This window comes from Hydra viridissima, unplaced genomic scaffold (genome assembly GCF_058129835.1).
Source record: "Hydra viridissima isolate aposymbiotic clone 2 unplaced genomic scaffold, HvirCarnegie_v1 scaffold_8, whole genome shotgun sequence".
Taxonomy (NCBI): domain Eukaryota; kingdom Metazoa; phylum Cnidaria; class Hydrozoa; order Anthoathecata; family Hydridae; genus Hydra; species Hydra viridissima.
In genome coordinates, this window is record NW_028324307.1 from 10,112,495 (window position 1) to 10,134,520 (window position 22,026).

At 28.8% G+C, this 22,026-nt stretch overlaps 2 protein-coding genes and 1 pseudogene across 2 annotated transcripts in view; all 3 read left to right on the top strand.

Moving 5' to 3' along the window:
- The window catches only part of LOC149884966 (uncharacterized), a 748,071-nt gene that overhangs the window by 255,370 nt on the left and 470,675 nt on the right, over positions 1-22,026 (top strand). The gene's annotated exons all lie outside the window — the stretch shown is intronic.
- On the top strand, positions 1,542-20,682 carry LOC149884991 (actin-like protein 6A). The gene is made up of 13 exons (XM_090095988.1): positions 1,542-2,068; positions 3,069-3,145; positions 3,440-3,497; positions 6,099-6,301; positions 6,545-6,737; positions 7,171-7,277; positions 9,625-9,711; positions 12,717-12,778; positions 15,343-15,466; positions 19,455-19,535; positions 19,625-19,720; positions 20,040-20,126; positions 20,246-20,682. Exons 1-13 carry the CDS (start codon positions 1,993-1,995, stop codon positions 20,324-20,326), a joined length of 1,332 nt encoding a protein of 443 aa, XP_089952114.1. The 5' UTR covers positions 1,542-1,992; the 3' UTR covers positions 20,327-20,682.
- Positions 16,157-18,888, top strand: LOC149884992 (uncharacterized; annotated as a pseudogene).

The following is a 22,026-nucleotide window of genomic DNA, read 5'->3' on the forward strand; positions in this document are numbered from 1 at the left end:
ATATATTTTTAATAATTCTAAAGTTACAAATAAAGAAAAAATTGTCAACTTCGGAATCACAATTTGTTGCAGCACTAAAGTTATGTTTTTTCTTAAGCTTTGATGCACTTGTTGTTTCTGATTTCCTGCTACAACCATTTACTTCCTCTGCTCTCCTTGTATACCTATTTCCATGATATTTTCTCTTTAAATTTCTAATTTTATTCCTTTTGTTCGCCATATCCAGATAGATAGTTTTCAGTTAAATTACATTGAATTAATGATACAGAGCACATTTTTAAGAAATATTACATTTTACAGAACAGTAGAAAAGCATAATAGATCTAACATTGAAAAATAGTTCAAAACTTTAAGTTAAAACCTTCAAGAAGTAATGAATAAATTTGTTGTTTACACCGTTGCTATGGCGTTGCTAAGGAGTAGGAAACTGTATTAACCACAATAACGGTATTTTTTGTTACTTTTTAAGCATATAATAGTAAAAATATATTATGAATTTTGTACTTCGATGCTTAATATAACATAATTCAAAAAAAAAAAAAAAAATTTTTTTTTGATTTTTAATGGGGGTGAGCCACCTTAATGCATAATTATCGCTTTTGTGCCTTTTAAATATAACCTTGCGTAAAAGAATTGTTAAACTAACTCTTTTAGCACTTTTAACGGGTAGTTTTTTAATTTTTCGCAAAATAATCAAAAATATTGAACATCATCGAAGCCACTGGTCATTTATTTATTAAATAAATTTATTTATTAAACAAGTTACGGTTATCGTTTAGCAAAATTTATACCAAATTTTATACCAATATTTTCAAAATCTTTTCCTCGTTTTTAATTCGAGCTCGCATATTATAAGAAATTTTTTAAAACATAAAGGAAATATTTAGGTTTTTTCAGTAAATAAATAAAATTAAAATAGGAACGATGCTTTTTTAAACTCTGCACAAAACTTTAGTGACTATATTTTTTGTATTTTAACTTCATTGTGATCCTTTCTTGAATTAAAAATTTTTTTAGACTTAGAAATTTTCAAACTTTCAAAAAAAAGTGAAAATCATGAAATGTTGCTTTCCACTTTTTTTGTAAAACTTTTTTCTTGAAGTTTATATTGAAACAAGTGTGAAGTTTTATTAAAACAAGTGTGAAGGTAAAATCCCATACAGGCTTCCAACATCTGATTTTTTCAACCTATTTCCGAACTCGTTCAGTTCAACACAATTCGTTTAAAATATTTTAAATTTAAAATAATTCCAGTTTATTTTCACATGTATTCGTTCTATAGTTTCAAACACGATGTTACTCAAGAAAATCTACATAAATTCTTCAACATTTTTCTTCCTTTCCTTATTTCGACTTTACCGTATTATAGTCAGTTTCTCTTAAATTTTTCGTTTGAATAGCCAGCAGTTCAAACGAAAGTTCGGACTTGATACAAATCATCAATTTTGGGCCTTTTTTTGTACTAAGAGCCTGTTAGTAAAAGAGTAGTTCCGTCATGGTTGTGTAGATTTTGAAACCGCCAATGTAGGTTTTAATTTCCCAAATGAAATATAATGTAATGTAATATAAATGTAATATAATAGCATATATGACATATCACATTTTATTAGTCAGATAAAAAAAAAACACAGTTGTTTTGAATTCAAAACATGTTTTGAATTCAAAATATATCTAATTTTTTAAAGAAAAAAGTCTCATTTTTATTTGTTTTAACTGGAGTTTCATGGGCAAAGCAAAAGTTCACTGCTATTGTTTAACGTTTTTTTTAATATGCATTCAGAACAGAATTTTGATGTGTAATAGTAATTTTTGATTAAAATTTGTACTTTGCAAATATTGTAACTTAGATTAATTATAGAAAAAAAATCCTGATAATGTTTATTTGGAGAGAAATTAACATAAAATATATAAACAATGTTTTGTGCAAAAACTTCTTTAAAGTATATTTTTTGTCCTATTTAAATTATATCAAATTTAAAATGTATTTTATTTATGCAGATATTTATTTATGTGAAATTATTTTTAAAGGAAATAAAAACAAAAATGAGTGGAGGAGTATATGGTGGTGGTAAGAAATTTAAGTCTTTGTCATATATTTCAGACTTATAAATAATTGTTTCAAATAAATTGAAAATATTAAAAGCATTGCGGATTAAAAGCAATGTGGTTAAAGTGGTTGCCACCAAATAAATTTCTAAATTCCAACTGTCAGATGACAATTTACTTTCAAGGATCTTATTTTTCAAAAGAGATATTAAGATCCTTGAAAGCATAGTACTGTCATCTGACAGTTAGAAGGAAAACTGAGAATTATTATAGATACACAAATTAGAGATGTTAATGACACTGACATCTTGCCAAATTTTATTGATTTCTAATGCTAACACGAGAATACATATTTACGCACTTTGTAGTGTTGATATTGTAGTTAAAATTTTAGATAATAACCATGAATCAAATGATGATGAAGAATTTATAATGGTAATCATCCTATCCACTCTCAGCAGACAGGATGAGGAGTGTTTCAAGAGCTTTTTGGTGATGTAGTTTAAAAGAGTTGAAAAATTAAAAAGTTAAAACTTTGTTCACCTGAAAGAAAGAAGTAACAAGCAATTGGCTTTATTTAAGAAAACATAAAAATAAAATGTTTTTTTTTTTTTTTTTTTTTTTCCTCAAACAAGATTCTCAATTCTCAGACAAAAATGTTCTCTCAAGTTTTTTTGTTTTGGAAATTCTTAAAATATCATTCTGTATTTAAAATATCACTCTGTATTTAAAATCTTCAAAAAAAAAAAAAAGCTGCAGCTGGAACTAATCTGCTAGTTTTTTTAAAAATTTATTTTATTAAATTGAAAAAAAAAAGTAAAAAGTAAATTTTCAACAAAGATAGTTTTTTCATAAAAACTAGTAGTTTTCTAACAAACAAGGCATTTCAATCCATAAAATTAGTCAAATCATCCTCACAAAATGTGACTTCACCTATGCAAATGATTTTGAGTTGTTTTTGGTGTATTATTTTTATGTCAAATAAGACCCTTTAAACTTCCAGTTCATTTTTTAAAATATAGATGAAGTTGGTGCTGTAGTATTTGATGTTGGTTCATACTCAACAAGAGTTGGCTATGCTGGTGAGGACTCACCTAAGGTAAACAAAGTGATTTATGCTAAACTTTAAATCAATGGTTTTACCAATTAAATGAATTTAAATATACTGTATACAATAATTAATTTTCATTTTAGTTCTGTAAACAATATTGAAATCCACATTATGTCATCATGATCATGATGATCATGATCATGATTATGATTTTGTTAACTGTATTTACTATTGTTACTATTATTATTGTTATTGTTAATAGTATTATTATTACTATTATAGTTGCTATTATTAAACCTTGCAATATCTATTGCAATATCATTATATCATACTGTTTTTTAGGGGGAGATTTCTACATCAATTGGTGTAATTAATGACCAAGATGAAGCAATGGAATTAGGTTAATGTTGTTATTGTAAAACTTATGTAACATATTTCAGCTTTACAAATTTCACTGTTCCAACCAAATGATGATGCTCAAAGACTTTTTTACCTTACAACTAAGTAATTGAACTCTCAATGATACACCATGGATATCATTGTTTGTTATATGAACAAAGCATAATGACTTATAAATACTTTCAATTGAAAACTACTTAAACAGACTAGTGAGACTCAACTAAGAGTTCACCGTTTGTAACCTCTCAACAGGCATTGTCAGTAACCAGTGCTCTCAGTGACAATGCCTGCTGAGAGGTTACAAACAGTGAATCAATAGGTGGTATTTAATGTTCAGCTTGTCACTTGCTTCATATAACATTCTTTACATTAGAGGCAGCAATAACTCCATCAATAGCAGACTTTAAAGTTTAAGGGGGATAGCTTTTTGAATTGCTTCAAACACTTGAAGAAGGAATCACTTTTCTTCTTCATTGTTTGTGATAAATTGGTTGAGATCTTTAAATAACTTTACACACCTCCTAGCTGTGTTTTCACCTTTCATAACTTCTGAATCCTCTCCTTTCCTTGCTTGTAATCTTCACTTTCATTCAATGTTTCTGGTGGAATTGTCAGAAAGGATTCACCAATCTTTAAGCGTAACAGCTGTGAACATGTTTGCTGGCTTGCAAAATCCCCCAGGCAGATTCTTTTTTGAGGGTTGTAGCAAGATTGTTAATATTCTGTCAACAATCTTATCTGCTATAGAATGTTTATTGTAGAACATGGCTAGGCCTACAGTCTCATCTAGAAGGTACCACAAATGATTTTTTAAGACTTCCTAGCAGTGGTGCTTATTTAACAATCAACTGATTTGTACCTTCCCAGTTCTATTTAGTGTAACAGGTCTTGTACTGGAACCTCAGTGATAAGTGGAGCTTTTGCCTAAGCCTCACTATAATGTAGTGACACCGAACCTCAGAACCAATGAAGTTCAGTTTCTTCCTTCTTTATGAGATTGAACACATCACACTGATCATGAAACAGGCATAAATTAATTGCATCCAGTAGTTTGGCAATCTAGCATGCATGATGAATTGGTATAGGAGCTCTTCAGTGAATTGTTGATGGTAGACTGTCAAGGATAACCATTGTTAGCCTGATGTATTCTTGAAAGTTATTTGTAATATCTGACTTGAGTGTGGTTCTTTTCAGTATAGTCCTTGAAATCCAAGCACTGATTGATGAAAGGCTTCAGTTCCCTGTTTTACTTCAAGTTTTAAAAAGTTGTCACCTGTTACCACCTCAAGCTTTAAAGTTGTAATGTATAGAGAATGAGATGTTCCACAGCACAAAGTAAATATTATGGCCAAAATCTATTCCATGACATGGTGACAGCAAGGTAACCTTTTTTTGGGCCACCCTAATTATCATATATGATGATTAAAGTCTTTAGATAAAATGACACAGAAAATCCATCAATTATATAAATTTATTTTTAAAAAAGTCACTTACATTGCCAATTAAAAAAATGAGTAAAGATATTGTTATAAATTTTGAATACTGCTCTAATGTGTTAGACAATTAGGGATGAATCACATGGTTTGTTACCAGGAAATTAAAGTTTTACATCAATGATGCCCAACATTTAGCAGTATTACTGATAAACTTTAGCTGTTGTACCCTGTGATGGCAGAAATTTTGCTGTTCAACAGAACTGATTGCAACTTTAACTAGATTTGAGCACTTTTACAGAACAAACATTGAGAATGTACTAATAGGCACAGGTTCACTGTGAGTTCATTAAAATGCTGATGTCCAGACACTTCAGCAAATATCAAATAAAACTCCTCAAAACAGGAAAGTATTTTAAGCTGTATCTTATTTTTGATATAACAGAGGCTCTGAACCTAGAGCTATAATGTAATATCACTCAACTCATCAGATGAACATTCCATTTTTAGATTGAAACTACAATCAGCTCATTTATGTGATATCAACATGGCAAACAGATAAGTAGCTTCTACAGCTATGTTGAAGTAAACTACATGCTCCAGCTTTACTTTTTTTCCATGGCGTCAAAATACATAAACTGAAGTTTGTTTTCCAAGTGCCAGTTTTTGATGAACTCAAAACAGCAGATGTTGGTTTTACCAAATTTACTTGTTATTATAGTAACATTGAGTAACTTCATGACACCACTCCCTAAAATACTTTCAAAGCAAACCAATCAACATTCTCACTACCAGTCAGCAGGTAGAATCTTACTCCCTCAATGTACTGTTAGCAGTAGGCCTGTCAGGTCATTAGCATTAAATGATTCCTTTTTTTTAATAGTAGTATTTGATGTTGCCTGATTATCTTCTAATCTAGATTGAATGGTATTAATATAAATGAGGTAAAGTATTACTGGCCTCCTTAAGGTCAGTGAGGTCTGCCCATTACATATAAAACCTTTCTGCAAATTTATAAGATTATAGCATTAAGAAACAAATAAAATTTTTTGCTTAACAAAACTGTGTATGAGTAAGGTTCAGGCATTGTAAATGGATTGTGAAATGTCTGCGACTTATTGCATTGTATTAAAGTTTTTTTGATCAAAAGTTATTTTTCTTTTCTTAAGATAACAAGTTAGCGAAACCTGCCCTACGCTATCATTTTGATCCTCAACATTTCTTTCCTCTCAGTAATAAAGAGATTGTCAATCCATTGAAAGATGGTATGATTGAAGATTGGGATCTATTTGAACAATTGCTTAATCATATATACAAGGAGCATATACAAGATGATTCATCTGCCCATCCTGTACTTATGTCTGAAGCTTCAGTAAGTTTATTATTATCAATCTAAATATTTTGTTATTTGATATATTTGATTTTGTTATTTAAGATAATTAATTTGCAACTGATCAATAGAAGTAAGATCAGTATAAGTAAGTTTAAAGTTTCTTTGTTTGAAGGAAAGTCTCTCTTATCTTAAGTGCAAAATATTTTTACACTTAAAATGTATGGAAACTTGCTTGTAAAAGTTTTGCAATCCAATTTCACTCTGTTTTTTTTTTGGTTTTAGTGGAATACTAAACCTAAGAGAGCAAAATTAACAGAACTGATGTTTGAAAAATATGATGTTCCTGCTTTTTTTGTGTGCAAAAATGCAGTATTGGCAGCATATGCTCATGGTCGTTCCACTGGTGTTATAATTGATTCTGGTGCTACTCAAACAAGCGCTATACCTGTGCATGATGGGTATGTTTTACAAAGAGGTGAGATGTTTAGTTAACAAAAATTACATTTTCTATAGATATATGTAGAAGATAAAAAGTTATTGAAATAAGTTGTTGATGTTGTTTGTTACTTTTTACTAAATTGAGAAAATGAGAAACATTTTGGTAAAAAAAATAACTTGGTAAAGTAAGAAATATAAAGTTTTACAAAATTTTATATTTCTTACTCTACCAAGTTATTTTTTTTTACCAAAATGCTTCTCATTTTACCAACAGATATTATTATACCAATATTTTGAGGTGAATTTTCAGTATCAGTTCTTGAAAAAATTAACTTGTGAATATTGTGAGAAGCTTAAGGCCTTGTAAATTATAAATTAGTGGAAATTTTTTAGATTATTTCTTTAGTGTAATATGGTATTATAAAAATATAACACTCAGGTATGAATACTTTTATTTTTAATTTATAAAGGAATTGTTCGTTCACCAATTGCTGGCGATATTCTAACAAGTCAATGTTTAGAGTTGATTCAAGAGTGGGGGATTGATGTAGTTCCATATTATATGATCAAATCAAAAGTATGACTAAAAATTTTGCAAATGAATATAAAGTTCAATAAATTAGTGCTGTTTATTTTTTTTGAAATTATTTTTCTTTTGTCTCTTCTTTGTTCATAATTACATTCATGTTTCTCTGTGTGCTTCTTTCTCCATAGCTACTACTCACTGTTCATTTTTGAAGGTTTTCAGATGAAGTGATTTTTATTTTAAGCTTTTTTTAACAACTCGTTGTAAAATGTTGAGATGATATAGAAATGATAAGTTATGAACTTATGCAATCTAAACACATTTTTGAAAATTTCCTTACAGTCTTATTAAACCATATGCAACAACAATAGCTCTCAATTTCTATTGAGAGCCATGGTTATAAGCTCCTGGAACTTACAAATCACTAATAGAAAAATTTAAAACACTTAGAACTCTATAATCACCTTGTTGACCCCAATATCTTTCTAGTTCCATGGTTAAAAATCAAATAATGATGATGTATTTTGATGATGTGTCAAACATGTTGATGATGATCTTGTCCTTCATTTACACCAAAATGAATATCAATAAAATAATAAAAAAAGTGATGTGATTTTTAATTTGTTTTCAACTGTTTCTATCTCATGTACCATAGAATAAATATTGACCTTATTATATTTTTATTTTTAAGAAAAATCATTCTTAAATAGACCTTGCATCCTTGATGTCATACTAAATCATACAGTTATATTTTAAAATGTTATTGAAATAAAAAATAAATCAATAAAAAACTATGTTTAATTAAAATTGACACAGCAATAATAAACATAAATATTTAAAATATTTTCCACATACTTTTTTAGTAATGCATATTTTATACATTGATTTACCAAGATTGTTGCAAATTCTGATCAAAACTCTTCTCTAGATGAGGTCTAGTTTGTTACTTTAAATTTACTTTCAACAATAAAAATTATGTGCTTCCACTTTTCCAAAAATCAAGCAATTCTCTACTTTCATCACCTTAATCTTGTGAATCTTGGCTGTTATCATTGGTTTTCTAATTGTTTCATAAACACCAATGTTTTTTTGAACTAAAATGTTTTCTAATTAAAGGTTTTGATAAGTTCACAATAACTTGGGTTGGCTGTTGCTTGATAAGCTTGGGTTGGCTGTTGCTTGATAAAATTTAAGGCTGTTCTTGTGACCTGTAGTTTTTTATGACCTTTTGATTCTGGTTAATATCGGATGCCAACAAAGTCTTAAATGTTCTCAGAATGTTTCTGACGCAGTTCTTCGAAATTATTAATTCATTTGTTATTTCCTCTGATACTGATTCTGATGCCATCTTTGCAAACTTTTTTATCCATATCCGTGCATCTTAACTTTCAGATTTTAAAAATTTAAAACAAAATTTTTAAATGTAGCAGAGCTGGTCATAATTAGTAATTTTTTGAAATTAGTTGATAAAATAGTTATGAATTACAGTTAGTTTGAGAAAATAGTATAATAAAAATCAATTTAAAATAGTGTGTCTATTTTTTTAAAATTTTATCTCTTGGTGTCTTTATGTGCACATGATAAAACTGAGTTAATAAAAAAGTAATGAACTAGTGAACTTGTTAGTGACATAAGTTATATAGAAAAACATTTTTCCTGTCATGAAAATAAAAAGTCTTTATGAAATGAAGTTATTTTTTATGGCATTTTGAAAAAGGAATTATCAATCTTAATGTACCTCTATTTTTTTGAAATCACTGTATATCTTATTTTAGGTTCAATATTGAAGTAATGTAGACCTTTTTACTAAAATTCTGTGTTAGTTCAAACCCAAATAGGCTCAATTTAAGTTTGGTGCCCAAGATGGCCGAGGAATTTTACTTCATCTTCTGTTTACAGTTTAATTGTACAAACTGTATGGGTAGGAAACTAATCTTGTTAAGGCTGCTGTAATTCAACATTCATTTTTTTGTTATTTGAGCCTATCTCTTGGGGTCAGCAGTAGTTTTCTTGCAACTGCATACACACTGTTTTAAAAATCCTTAAATGCAATTAAACTCATCAAGATCTACATAAATACTGGATAAAATAGTGCATCATTTGTTTACCTGAGGAAAGAATTTAATTGAAATCAATTTAACATATAATGCGCCTATTATCTTTTTTTACTAAATTTTATCTTAGGTTTTTTAAATTAGCACAATTTTTCCTTTCTTGAATGAAGCCTGCAAATTTATTGTTTTATTGCAGGTTTCTGTTAAGCAAGAAAAAATTTACTTCATGTTTGGTTACTTTTTTTCTAATGCTTTAAAAAATATAAATTTTTAAAAAACTTTATTATTTTTTTTAAACACTTATACAATTAGCCAACTGTTATATTTTTATTATTTTTATGTAGAAACAAGTTGAGGAAGAAGCTCCAGCTGAATTTACTTTGCGTGATTTACCTCCACTCACAGATTCATATAAATCCTACATGAAAAATGTAATTTTGTATTTTTTAAAAATAGTTTGTTCTTTAATTACATTTTAAATGTTTGTATTTTTTCTTAAGTATTTATATTTTTTTATATATTTATATTTTTAAAATATCAGCATAATAAATTTCCTACAAGTAAAAATTAAGTTTTTTTAAGTTCATATACAGGATGTGACAGCAATTCACAGGCTATTTACTAGACTTATGAAATTTTACAGACAAAAAAATTCACTTCTGATAGATGGTTGTAAAAGAAAAGTTCAAGACAAATGCCTTGCCTACTTTAAGAATCAATTAGATTTCCATTTTTTCAATGACAGCCTCTTGACATGGACAGAAGGTCTGGAAAATAATGATGAAGTATTTTTTTAACATAGTGTTCCAAGCTTTTGTAATGGATCATTTGAGTGGATCTTTTTGCATCCCTTGCGCTGCAAAATGTTCTATATTGAATAATCAAGTGGATTCAAATTTGGAAGAGCCCAAATCTGGAAGAGCCCAAAAGTGTTAGAGCCATATTGTTTTATAAAAACTGTTGGGTCTTTTTGACACCATAACTCAGAACTCCATCCTATGTTGGAATACATATTTCCTGTCTTCTTGAGCAATAGTACTACCTTCTTTTTCGAAAGGCTGATATAAACCTATAAAAAGCTGATGGATAGACATTTTTCACCATTTGAAGCAGCAACATCTAGCATTGTTATTGACTGATGATGCTTTATATGAGGCACCTTCTCCTTTTTGAACAATAAATTGTTTATTATTTCTGTTGATCAAAAATTTTCTTAGATGAGGAACTATTTGCTGTTGATTGTTGAAGTTTAAATACAGACTGTAAATTATTGTTGCACTAGCAACCTTTGGAACAACTTTCCGATTGTTGAATAAGAAATATAAGTTACCATTAGTTAAAGTTACCATCAATAAGAGGTTATAATAAAACAAAAATACTTCTCAGTTTTTATTTGTATAGTTCTAAACCTGTGGGGAAGTTGGTAGTGGACAACCATTTTAATGTAGTTTGATATGCAAGTTATTATCAACATTAGTTCAATATATAGTTGAGTCATCTTCTACAAAAAACAAATAAAACAAAGCTTTTGTATTTTTGAAAACTAAACTCATTAGAAGAATTAATTTGCCAACCATGTTAACATTTTATTAACTCATCAATTGCTTTAAATGAATGGGTATCATCTGGGATGGTAGTTTCTCACTGAGTAAGACATGTACCAGAAAAAATCTGCACATGTTCTGATGTGGTGTTTATGGTAACTGCAAATTATTTTAAATAGCTAATTGTTTTAAATTGTCATTGTATTAGTGTTATTCAAGATCTACACAACTCTGTTATTAAAAAACAATTAGTTTTAATTGAAATGTCATCAAATCAAAATAAGAAGCAAGAAAAAATTTTACATTTTCTTGTTGAAAATCCTGGTGTATCAATCAAAACAATTTCTAAAGATTTGCAGATTGTTTTAAGAACAGTGCAGAGCATTGTGAAATGATTTATGAACACTGGTACAATCAAAAGGAAATCAGGAAGTGGATGAAAAAAAGGTTTTATTTCACAAGATCTTGTTAAAAAAGTGAAAGATCCCTTAGACAGAAATCTGGAGACTTCTGTTTGAACTTTAGCAAATAAATTTAAGACAAGTGGAAATTATGGCTATAAATCTTATAAAAAAAAAAGTTCCTCATCAAGAAGAAAAGCAAGAAAGTGTTGCAATTTGTCATCCAGCAACTAATCGCAAATATTATTCAGCAAATAATTGCAGGAAACTGAATTCCAAATATAAATGCATTTGAATGCAAAAATTAGCTAAAAACTTTTTAGTTTGGCAAGTAGTTTGTGAATGTGGTGAAAGAACCTCTTGTTTTTTTTACTACAATTAACACCGAAACATACATCAAAGAATACCTCAATACGCATCTTTTGTTGTTTTTAAGATCTCACAAGGGTAATCCGTTATTTTGGCCTGATTTAGTAAATTTCTGTAGGGACAGGGTTCAACTCATAATAATATATGAGTATGTAGACTTGCTCCCTGTGTTTTAAAAACATTGATTCAATTTGATCCATGCATGTGAATGTGAGGTTTTCAGTCTTTTGTTATTTAAACTTAATCCATTTTTCTTCAAAATTGGGAAGACTAAAAAAAGGTGTTACATAGAGATTTGTATTTCTTAGATTTATTGTTAAATTTTGTAAATAAGCTAAAAATTTTAGTAAATTATATATAAATTATCTTATCCAGTTAAACAATTCAACACTGCACATTCATTTGCCATCACTGTCATAGTTTAAATTTGATAGTATTCTTTCATGTATTAATCTAAAAATAGTATAAACAAAGATAATATTCATGAGCTATGTTGTTCATGTATTACAACCTAATTATATAATCATAGTAGTTTTCTGATGTTGACAAAGTTCCCAGTAAAACTAAATTAAATGCTAAAGATACTGGCTTTTTAATTTTCTACATTTTAATGCAACATTGACTTTATAAACTAGTTTTCTTTACCTCAACAGATTCCAAGTTGTTTTAAACTTTGAGCTTGTGTTAAATTGAACTTAGAGCTTGTGTTAAAATAATTCTTTTATGTTCTGAATCACTTTCCATAATTCTACTTCCTTAGTTCCACTTCCAGGGTTCGCTTGGTACCCTTTTTTTTTTTTCTAATGCTTAACTATACATAGGTTATAAAATTATTAAAAATTGAAAACTGTTTGAATTTTTTGAATATTGTTCAAATAAGAAAAATTGCTAATAATAAAGTTTATTTTGCAAAGTAAATCCCTGAAAAAAAATTATATTTTACAATGTTTTAATCCTGCCTGTAAAATTAAGCTCTAAAACTATTTCAATACACTTAATGATTTAAGATGAAATATTAAGCATCATTTTAAATAAATGATTTGTCTAAACCAAAATATTATTTACAGGCAGAAAGATGTACTAAGTGTATTTTATTGTTGTTTTACTGACTTTAAATTTCAGGAGTTAGTTCGAGATTTCCAGAAAAGTTGTTTACAAGTTTCAGATAGTCCATTTATACAGAGGTAAGTTTTTTGTTCAATCTCACAATTTTTCATAAAACTGACATTTAGTTCCATAATTTTTGTTTTTAATCATTGCCTTGTAATCAAATCTTCCAACTTAGAAACTATAGAACTTAGATGTATATCAGCGTAGAATGAACAAACTGCATTCCTCAGTTGCTCTGAATTTTTGAGTTTTGCTTCAGAAATTACATGATGTTGCTTATTTAATCATGTTCTCATTCACTGTTTTGTTAAAATACCAGTTATTCGGTTTGTTAAGAGTCAGTTATTTAACATAATTTTTCTCTTTACTACTCTTTAATTTAAAGTCCTTTCACTCATTTTACTCAATTTTTCCACTGAAAGTCACTATGTTCTACAGTATTGTGAAAAGTTTAAGAACCACAAAAAAAAAGAAATCAAAATTTATTTTTATTTTTAAATTTTTATTTGACCGAACATATTTTTCTGGTAAAAAAAATAATAATAATAAATTTTAGAAAATAGACAAACAAAATAAAAAATATTAATAATGATTAAAACCTTTAAACAAATTAAAAAAATGCATTTAAAGTTTTATAGGTAATTTTTATTTAAAAAAAAATTGTGAAAAATTTTTTACCTAATACCGCTAAATTCTACTATCAATTTTTAAGCACTCATTTATACGATTTGGTATTGAGTCTATTAAATTCTCTAAAATATGATTGGGAACATTTCCAAGTATTGCTGGTAAAATATTGCACAACTCCTCAAGGCTCCTTGTTGCTTTCTTGGCAATCTCTTTATCAAGCCAACTCCAAAGATTTTCAATGCAATTTAGATCTGGGCTGTTTGGTGGCCAACTTAGACACTCAATATTTTTGCCTTCGAACCATTCAGAGACAGTTTTAGCCCTGTGACATGGTGCATTGTGTTGCTTGAAAATGAACGGAACGCTTTGCTCAAGTGCATCAATTGACGGTAACATGTTGTTATTTAAAATATCGGCGTAATAAATAGAGTTGAGTCGACCATCAAATAATTTAAATATACCAAAACCATAGTATGTCATGCAGCACCATATTCCAACTGACCCGCTACCTTGTTTTGTTCTTTGAACGATACAATCAAGATTATATTTTTCTGAAGACTGCCTGCAAATCATAATTTGGTTTTTTCAGTTATCAACTTCGATATTCATCTCATCACTGAACATTACTGTTCTCCATTTTTGTTTAGACCATTCTTTGATGCTTTGGCAAAGTTATTTTTGCCTTTTTATATGTTGTTTGAAAAGTCACGGTTTTAGAACATTTTTTTTCCATAACATTGTTAGCTTATAGTTTCCTACGCACAAGCGATGCCGATGCTTAACATCCATTTGAAAGTTTCCATTCCCTTCTTAATTCATGCGACGGCATGGTTCTGTTTTTCTTCGCCAACCTGATTAAAAAGCAATCATCATTGGGTGTCCTCAAATGCAGTCTTCCAGAACGATGGCGATCAACGTAAGATTTCATCTCTTTGAATCTTTTGATGATTGTTAGCACCGAACTATGTGATCGCTTCATTATTTTTCCAATTTCACGAGCGGATTTATCTTCCTGGAAAAAATGCACCACTTTTACACGATCTTCATAGGTAATAGCTTTTCTGCTCATTTTTTCAAAAAAGAACTTTTTTTTTGTTTGAAATTAAATATTTTTATTGCTTTTTTGGTAATGACTTAGGTCATTGATAGAATATTCAAACAAAAAAGGTAAAAATAGTTTTAAAAAATGTTGAAAAAGCTTTAGCACAAAAAATTCTTTGTGGTTCTTAACTTTTTTACAAAAAAATATATAAAAAAATTAACACATAAAATTTAATCCTTATTTTTACAGGTTCTATTAATTAATTAAAAAGAAAAAAAATCTTCTTTTTTCTCATGTTCTATTTAATGTTTGAAAAAAATTACTATTTTATTATCTTTAGAATAAAAGTTAATTAAATTTTTTTGAAAAAAATATTTTTTTTATTTAGTGGTTCTTAACTTTTTCACAAAGCTGTATTTGTGTCAATCATTGTGCTCTTTAACAGATTTTAATTGATTCTATAATTGCTGTTTTTAAAGCAATTATTTTTTATGAAGATTTCTTGCAGCTTTTTTTCAGTTAAACATGTTCTGTCTTTAACAGTACTTTCAGGTGATTTTAGATTATCTTTCTGGGGATGTTGAACAGCTGAACCTTTGCTATACTAACTATTCTTTTATCAATTTTGACAGCACCTTTTATTCCTTGTGTTTGGAGTTTTTGTTGTGATTTTAAAACATTCATGGTCTTTAAAACCCCATATGATAACCTAATGTGAACTCAGGTAATCTCTGAAGCAATAGAGTTTTTTTAAGATTTTTGAAGCATTTAAAAAAAAATTATTTTAATGAGATTTTAGTTAATCAGTACCAAAAGAATTTTGATTCATTGGAATATAATAAGGATCATTACATCTAAAACTATAGTATATATCTTAAAGCAAATGACATAGCCAATTAACATATTCTATGGTGTCATTTTAATATTGGGATTGCTTATCATTCAGCATTTTTACAATTTTTTTAGTGAGTTGGAAAATGTTCCAGGTCTACATTATGAGTTTCCTAACGGCTATAATCGTCAGATTGGAATTGAAAGATTTCGCATTAGTGAAGGTCTTTTTGATACTACCCACATTAAAAGTATCAAGGTAACATTTACATAAAAAAATAATATAACAGTTACATTAAATTAATGCAGTATTTACATTAAAGTATTTATACTCAAAAATGGATTTATTATCATATAATATTGCACTTAGTTGAAGTTCGTTGCCCCACTCCCAACTTTCCATTTTAGTGTGTTTATGCTCTTTGTATTTTGCAAAAGTTGTTATAAAACTTGTTATGAATATTTGAATGTATGTTATGTGTATGTATGTTGTATATGTGTGTATGCATGTATATATGTATGTATGTATGTATGTATGTATGTATGTATGTATGTATGTATGTATGTATGTATGTATGTATGTATGTATGTATGTATGTATGTATGTATGTATGTATATACATATATTAGGGTTATTCAAAAAAAGTAAATTTTCAAATCTAAAAAACCATACCCCCTAAATTTGGGGCAAATGTATAAAAAATGAGTCTCAAAAAGTTTGAGCGCTATTGGATCATTTTTGACCCCCCTCCCCCCTCAAGCTAATAATTTAGGGAAAAAATGATCGAAACGTGGTCATTTTTGGGTGTCTTGAGGGAGGGGCAATTTTTTTTTTCTGCTACATATATATCGGCCTATATTTTTGTTTAAAAATATATGGTTTTTTTCCTACCGCTCAAAAATCTGTTTGGTTGTATTGAAAGTCATGAAAATTGATATTTTTTAAATGTATTTTCTGTTGCGCCTAATGTTATATACTTATATTTTCGTGCAAATTTTGGTAGTTTATAACTTTAAATTTTTCTAATAAATACAGAATAGTACATATAATAAACATTAAAAATGAGTGAAGTACAACTTAGGTTGATGAAAAAGGAACTTTTTATTATAAAAGAGGCAAAACCAGCTATATCAGGTAGAAACATTTTTATTAATACTGGATCTATATAATGAGTCATTAGTTGCTAAAATATTTACTAAAGAATGTCTAAATTTTTCTATTTAGATATACAACTTCCAACAGGCTTGGATATTCTTCAACATTTAATATATAACCAACAATGTCGATCTGCACCAATATCAAATATTATTGCTTGTCCCCCTAAAAAAAATTTTTCTAGATGTTCAGATTGTTGTGAATGTATTTTGTCTAAAATCAAAGACCCTGGATTAAAGCTGGATTTGATGTGTTAACCGATTTAAGTTTAGTTAAAAAACTTTTTAATTTGCATAAGTCCTATTCCAACTTGAAAAAAAATGCAAAAAGGGGAACTAGTGGTGATTTGGCTAAACAAACGATTTTGAGATAGAAATAAAAAAACTTTTTTGGGCTGGTAATTCTAATCTCAAAAACATGATCAGTAAAGATAAAAAAAGATCACTAAAAGACAAGATTGAAGATCTAAAATTTCTTGAAGAAAGGTGAAAGAAAGTTTGTCATTGGTTCAGAGGATATTAAGTATAGAAAAAAGGTATTCATTGCTTTTAATTAACTTCTTTATCTCTGGTTCAACTTCTATTCTCTTTTCCACTAATTCTTAAATTAAAAACTAAAACTACAATTTTTATGTAAATTAGGCAAAAGAAAGTATCAGGAAGAAAAATCGTTCACAGCCTAAGAGTTTGAGAGATGATATACCCAACGTTGAACTTATAGACACAATTCTAAGCGATGATTCTTCAATTGAGTCTGATTTCAATCCAGGTGATTGGTATCATATAGAAGTCTCTGAAAACCCAGACACAGTAAATGCAAAAATTCCAAAAGATATTTTTGCTGGTAATGTTTTGCTTACTGCTACAGCCTGTGATATATCACCAAATGTTTTACAGAAGGTAACAAATGCAATTCTATATCAATCAGGTGTTGATCTTAAAGACATTAAAAGCAGTCAGTCTACCGCATATAGAAATATGAAAAAAGAAAATGAAAACACGGCAACCATTTCAAAAGAAGATGTTAAAGCAGCCATAGACGCATCTCCATATCCATGTATAATTCATTTTGATGGCAAGACCTTGTTTGAGCTAAACAAAGAAAAAATGTTAAAGAAGGATAGAATGGCTGTTTTAGTTAACATTAATAGAGAGACTTACCTATTTGGAGTACCTCCACTAGTGTCATCCACTGGTCAGTTCTTAGGTGTAATGGACTTAATTAAGGAGTATCAACTTACGGCAAAAACTAGGGGAATATGCTTTGATACAACATCATCCAACACTGGGACGAATAAAGGATCAGTTTCCAGAATATCTAAAGAACTGGATAAGTATCTCCTCCAAATAGCATGCAGGCATCATGTGACTGAATTAAGAATGCTTCACTTTTAAAGAAGGCAGCTATGAAGTCATTAACATTTTGCAAAGCATACGTTGGTAAACCAGGTATTATAAGAGATGATAGAAGTGAGCTTGCAGAATTAGTTGTCACTTATCCCCTATAACATATAAAGTAAGAAAAACTGGTGCTATTCATCATGCAAGATTTTTAGGAAAAGCAATTTATTATCTAAAGCTTCAGCTTTTATCCAATCAACTTACATTTGTTTAGGAAAGTGACAAACTGAAAATTGAAATTAAGCTTATTACAGAATTTATTGTTTGCTTTTATGCAAAATGGCATCTGCAATCTGAGAATATCATCAAAATGGCATCTGCAATCAAAGAATGTCATCCTTTTCTTGACATTACAGCCATACATCAAATGCATCTGTACAAGAAGGTATGTACAAAACCATTAGCTGGCGATGCTGTATTAGAGTCTCAGTATAAACATTGCTGGTATTTGGATTCAACAATGATACTTCTAGCTTTGCTAGATGACGAGTTAGCATCAGATGAGAAAGCAAAAATTGCATCAGCAAGCCTGTCATTTGATATGCCTAGCTCTGACTATTATAAACCTGAGAATAAAGTTAAGCAAGATATCAAGGAAATTTATAAAATGAATACAAATATTGGGAAAAAACCACCATCCTTGTCTGCCTTGGTTGATGTCTTTTCTTACCTGATTTTTGACATGATTGGGTTTGATAAGCAACGAGCTCAAGACTGGCTCTCACTTCCACCAAACTATTGGCATACTCAGTCATGTTTCAAAAGTTTTCAAAAATATGCTGAAACTTTGATTTTTGTAAATGACCATTCAGAATGGTCAATAGGTATGATGGGGCAGTATATTCATAGATATTCTGATGAAACTGAAAAGCACAACAGATTGCTCACTGTGGACAAAGTTCGATCTGTATTCAGGTCACCAGAACAAAAATCCGGTACAATTTCAAAGACTAAGTTTAATGATGGGCTTGGTGTGATGCGGAGAAAGATAAAAATTTAAACTTGATTATTATTAGATTTTCAAATGTTTTTTCTGTTATAAAACTTGAATAGAAATTTATCTTTTTATTTATTCTTGCTCATTTTGATTTTTCAATATAGATAAACGACATTGCTGAGGTCACAACCAACCACTGTTCATTCTTTCTGGCAAAGTGAAGTTGCTTGCCCCCTCCAGCATGTCTTGGGAATAGTCAGAGAGGCCCTGTGTGTGTATATATATATATATACACACAGGGCTTATTTATCTGGTTATGTATATATATATATATAAACCTAACCTAACCACAAAAATACTAGTTTTCATGATTTTCAATACCACCAAACATAGATTTTTGAGAAGTGAGAAAAAAACCATATATTTTTAAATAAAAATATAGGCCTATATACATATAGCAGGAAAAAAAAAAGTTTGAAAAAAAAAAATAGCCCTCTCCTTTAAGACGGCAAAAAATGACCACTTTCCGGTCATTTTTCCCCTACATTATTAGCTTGAGGGGGGGGGGGTCAAAAGTGATCCGATAGCGCTCAAACTTTTTGAGGCTCATTTTTTAATTTAGGGTGTATGGCTTTTTAGATTTGAAAATTTACTTTTTTTGAATACCCCTAATGTATGTATGTATGTATGTATGTATGTATGTATGTATGTATGTATGTATGTATGTATGTATGTATGTCTATGTTATGTATAGGGCTTCGAAAGTACCACTCTTTTAGGCGCTCCTCATGTGATTAACACTTGCATTGGAATGTGCGATATTGATATTAGACCGGTAAGCCTATGTAATTTACTAAACTTATTTACAAAAGTTGACAATAAGTCTAATGTTTGTATTTTACGTTCATTTTAATTTTTTTGTAGGCACTCTACAACAGTATTGTTGTGGTCGGAGGAGCCACTCTTATTAACGGTTTTGTTGAGCGTCTTAACCGTGAGCTTCTTCAAAAAACCCCAAATGTATGCCTCTTACCTCCTTTTTAATCTTTCACTTTAAAAGAACACCATAAAATAGCCAAACAATAGGTTTAAAAAAAATGTTAAGGAAATTATTTAAATTTTCTCAATTTGCTTCTTAACAAAATTTTAATCATTAAATGTATAAAATTTATTTACAAATGTACAAACATTTAAAAATAATTTTGAAACTTGGTATAGAAACTGCACCATGATAGTTGCTGTAACTGCACCATGATAGTTGCAATAATGAGATAATCATGCTTGTTATTTCTAATTTTCTTCTTAAATGTGTTTTCTCTTGATGGGTTTCTTCTTTTAGAACATGAGATTAAAACTTGTATCAAATAATCAATCATCTGAAAGGAGGTTTAGTTCATGGATAGGAGGTTCAATACTCGGTTCACTGGTAAGTCAGTCAAACTCAAAATGAACTCTTTGGTGTGTCCCTATAGATCAGCTGATTTTCCGTTTTCAATGTTTTGTTCCATTAATAAAATTAGTGATTTTAAAATTATTGATTTTTAGGGTTCATTTCAGCAAATGTGGGTTTCAAAGCAAGAATACGAGGAGTCTGGGGCTAAAGTAGTTGAAAAGAAATGTCCTTGAATACCAAAGTGAACGATTTAAAAAAGCACATTGTGAAGCAATATTTATATTAAATATCTTAGGGGAAAAACCGAGTTCGTTCTCACTTTCGATCACCGTTTGAAAGATTATCTGGGTTAATGAAAGCCATTTTAAAAACTTAAATGAAAATTGTATTATAAGATAAAAAGCTGACAATTTTCTGCTTTTACATTTATGTATTTCTCACCTAAAACGCGTTGTTGATTTATACGAGGCATTTATTGCGAAATAATGGATATTGCGAACTTTTTTCGCAATATCCATTATTTCTTGCCTTACCAAGTAAGTGTATTTATATTGAAGAAAGCTAATCTATAATATAAGTCCTACAGAAATGCGTAATGTTTAATGTTCAATGCTTAACGTCGTTTCGTCATAAGTTACTAGGCTTTGAAAGAGCGCGTTTTCAAAATGCACGCGGCCATCGGCAAAAGATCCATGAAGCGAGTTAAAACTTTTTTCCTTTTGGTATTAAATTATTAATTTAGATTTGGAATTTAAATATTAGTTCAGATATATTACATAAAGAATCATATTAAGATAAATAATCATCGCTAAGATCATCTTATAATTGAGTTAAGTATATAAAATAGTTACATTTTTATTAGGTAAAGTGGAAGGGATTTAAATTTTTATTAGATAAAGTAGAAAGGATTTAAATTTTTATTATTAGATAAAGTAGAAAGGATTTAAAGTAGAAAGGATTTTAATTTTTTAAATCGTTTATATTTTGTTTGTTTTAGTTTTTCTTTTTGCAGTTTTTTTTTTATTATCTTATTTTCTAGAAGGAAAATAGGGGTATGGATGTTATTTAAAGTTATACTAATGCTATTTCCATAAAATGGTTATTACTAAATTGAATTTTCTGTGATGCTATTAACTATTTTTGTTCTTTTTTAGAAAATTTAGAAAAATAAATTAAAATTTTGTACCAACACTCACATGGCATGTCACATGTTATTGTATGTAAAGGTTAATTTTTGTTATGAGGATTACAATTCTTATGAAAAAAAAAGAAAGTAAAGAGTATTGTTTGTAAAAATATATTTTGTTTACTTTGAATCTTTTAAAATTTTCTCGCATCATTTTTAAAATTTTTGTTTGCACACGTTTATTGTTTGTATATATGCTTTTTTGATATGTATGTATATTTGGAAATAAGTGCTTCATAGTTGTTTTATCAATGTGTTTTTATAATAATGTAAAGTGTTTTTTTATTGTTTGTATATGTGTTAATATGTGTTATATAATTGTTTTAAAAATGTGTTTAAATATGTATATAAGGTATATATTTAACTTTATATACATATTTAAACACATTTATTGTGTTTATAGTTGGTACATATGTTTTTATTATGTCGTTTCTGTGTTTTCAAAGTGTTGTGACTTTGTAAACATCTACCTGAAAATCAATTAGTGTATTTTAGAGGAGCAGAACAAATGGCTTTAAACGCTGACTGATTACAATCTGCCTGTTAATGAGTTTATAGGCTTAATTCTAGAAAATTTTGATGAAAATGTTCAACAATCTATTGACGAAGCCAATCAAATGAGACTGTTGCTTATTGTCAATCAATTAAATGTATATAATGCTATCCTTGCTGCACTGAATGAGCAACCAAGTGTAGAAAATCAATATTCTGACCTTGACTAACAATTCTGCCTGTTGTGAAAAGAGG

Excerpts from the sequence above, each read along its gene's own strand:
- LOC149884991 (XM_090095988.1), top strand. The coding sequence starts at position 1,993 with ATGCAGATATTTATTTATGTGAAATTATTTTTAAAGGAAATAAAAACA. Across the intron at positions 3,146-3,439 it reads CTGGTGAGGACTCACCTAAG|GGGGAGATTTCTACATCAAT; the intron begins GTAAACAAAGTG and ends ACTGTTTTTTAG. Across the intron at positions 15,467-19,454 it reads CCCACATTAAAAGTATCAAG|GGCTTCGAAAGTACCACTCT; the intron begins GTAACATTTACA and ends TGTTATGTATAG.